Source organism: Phalaenopsis equestris, unplaced genomic scaffold (assembly GCF_001263595.1).
Source record: "Phalaenopsis equestris unplaced genomic scaffold, ASM126359v1 Scaffold235871, whole genome shotgun sequence".
Lineage (NCBI taxonomy): Eukaryota > Viridiplantae > Streptophyta > Magnoliopsida > Asparagales > Orchidaceae > Phalaenopsis > Phalaenopsis equestris.
Window position 1 is genome coordinate 1,010 of NW_018253726.1, and position 2,352 is coordinate 3,361.

General features: G+C 34.9%; 1 protein-coding gene across 1 annotated transcript; it reads right to left on the bottom strand.

The window, feature by feature from the left end:
• Positions 1 to 810: 810 nt before the first annotated feature.
• LOC110039223 (ubiquitin-like-specific protease 1A) lies at positions 811 to 1,712 on the bottom strand. Its single transcript, XM_020744214.1, has 3 exons — positions 1,457 to 1,712; positions 1,182 to 1,376; positions 811 to 1,106 (listed from the first exon to the last, which is right to left on the bottom strand). The coding sequence occupies exons 1-3, from the start codon at positions 1,463 to 1,465 to the stop codon at positions 924 to 926; spliced, it is 387 nt and encodes a 128-aa protein (XP_020599873.1). The 5' UTR covers positions 1,466 to 1,712; the 3' UTR covers positions 811 to 923.
• Positions 1,713 to 2,352: the final 640 nt, after the last annotated feature.

The following is a 2,352-nucleotide window of genomic DNA, read 5'->3' on the forward strand; positions in this document are numbered from 1 at the left end:
TATGAAAAATATGAGGTCAGTTTGATTTCATATTTTTCTAAAATCATATATATACATATACGTAAATTAAAATGTCCTTTCGAAGCGGGCGACGGGATTTCGATTCCGGCGACCGACAGTTTCTTACAGGCGACCTCCCAAACTTTCTTCAAACCTTCTTATAGTGCCGACAGTGAGTAACACATTACCATTGTACCAAGCATGCTACTCTGCGTTACTCCGCTATGCCAAGGGAATATTCCCTTTGTTACCGCCAATTTAATCGTCGTTACTCTGCGTTACTCTGTATAGTGTGCTGTGTTTCTCGGTGAATATTCCGTGTTACCGCCGATTAAATCGGTGTTACTACGTTGTTCGTCGGGTTATTCCGCAATATAATTTAGTTAAATTTTGACGCAAAATTTTTTATCTTTCTGTGAAAAGTATCATTCCAAAACTAATATTATTAAATTTTAGTATCTTTCTGTGAATATACAAAACTATGCCAAGGGAATATACAAAAAGTATCAATCTGTGAAAAGTATCACTCCAAAACCATGTCAAGGGAATATACAAAAAGTATCATTAAATTTTATGTTTCTCCTACCCAATATTATTTCAAAAATTATCATTCCAAAACTATACAAATATACAAAGAACTGAAATCATTAAACATCATTCCCAGTAGAAAGTGAAACATAAATCATAGGAAGTACAACAAACAACTCTGAAATGGAAAATTAAAATAAAATCTAAGCTTTCTATGAACATTACATTATGAAGCAACATTCGCCTCAGCAACATTTTTTAAGATCTGCACAATTTCCCCCATAGATGGCCTATACAAATATACAAAACACAAATATACAAATTTACTATGAAGTCCTCGAGAATATGCAAATGTCATATACAAATTCAGCTCTAAATGGTTTCATTTTATCCTGTCAATCCATATGCGCACTCCAGTCGACTTTTTCGATCTGCACTAATGTTTCCATGTACTTGCAGACGAACATGCCGCAATCAAAACTATTCCTTTGTGAGGGTACATGTTTTGTAATCGATATAAACCATTTATGGATTTTGGTTGTAAATACATCAGCGGCATCTCTAGCAAACATATTGATCTGCATAGTTGAAGCAGTATGGTGTTATTCTTCGAGTGCTATTGTGTTACTTTTTATTGAGTTGAATAGACTTACAACTTCCGTAGCGCCAGCCTTATGCATCTGGTTAGGTAGTGAGTCGTATATTCTCCATTTCCTCAACTTGAGATCTAGAACCAACAAAATCCAATGCTGATTATGAATGATCGGAAAAAAAATGATTTTTACATCTTTAACAGCTTCTTTGGTGATATGTTTCACGTAGAGTTTGCTACCATATGTCATATGCATCTGCATAAAATTATTACTTTAAATGTGCATGGAATATATGACTTAAACTTGCATGAATAAATTTAAGTTATTCAACATACCCCATACATTGGCGAAACATACAGGTAAGGTCGGTACAACTCTGATCCCTTAAAGTTCTTTTGCGCAGCAAGTCAGCAAATAGATCAACATGTTCGGCTGCAAGCCACTTATTTAATAATATATCTTCGGCCTCTTATTTCTTCGGCCTCAAAAAATTTGTACCTTGTTCTTGTTCTTGTAGTTGGCAACAAAAAATCTATACCTTGTTCTTGTCTTATTGTTTCTTTGGCCTTTTGATTCTGTCCAGAAACATCTGTATTTATAAGATCAGCAACATCCACATTATCGTTTTTTCTAAGTCATCTTTTAAACTGGTATTGAGATACTGAGGCGTCCACGGTCCTCTTCCTTCCACTGATGCTAGTCTTCTTCCTTTAGAGTTGAGTTTGATTTGTATCGGACATTATTTTCTTAACAACCTTATCAGCCTTAGTTTCAAATAATCTTTGTACCAAACCTGTGAGGGTGGACAATATTTCTACCACAGTATTCATCTGTCTATTCATGTCAGTCACTGTATCTTGTATATTGAAGCTGACTTGTTCCTGAGATTTCAGCATCTCAAATAGTAATCCAAAATCAGCACTTTCTGCCGTATGTCCAGCTATTGGGATAATATTACTAGATACAATTATACCATTTGCATACGATCTGGGTGAAGATGTTTCTGTCGTAGTTTCATGGTGTGGGAGTTCCCTTACAGGACTCGGTGGTCCCTGATCTGGATTTGCGAGCAGTTGTACTTCATCTTCTATCAAATCTAAGAATCTGTCATTAACCTACAATAAAAATGTATTCGTCAAAATCGTTGTAGGCATTATTAAAAAGTTATTAAACAGAGGTGTCAATAAGCTGCAATAAAAATTAAATGATTTACATGATCGAGTCTCTTGAA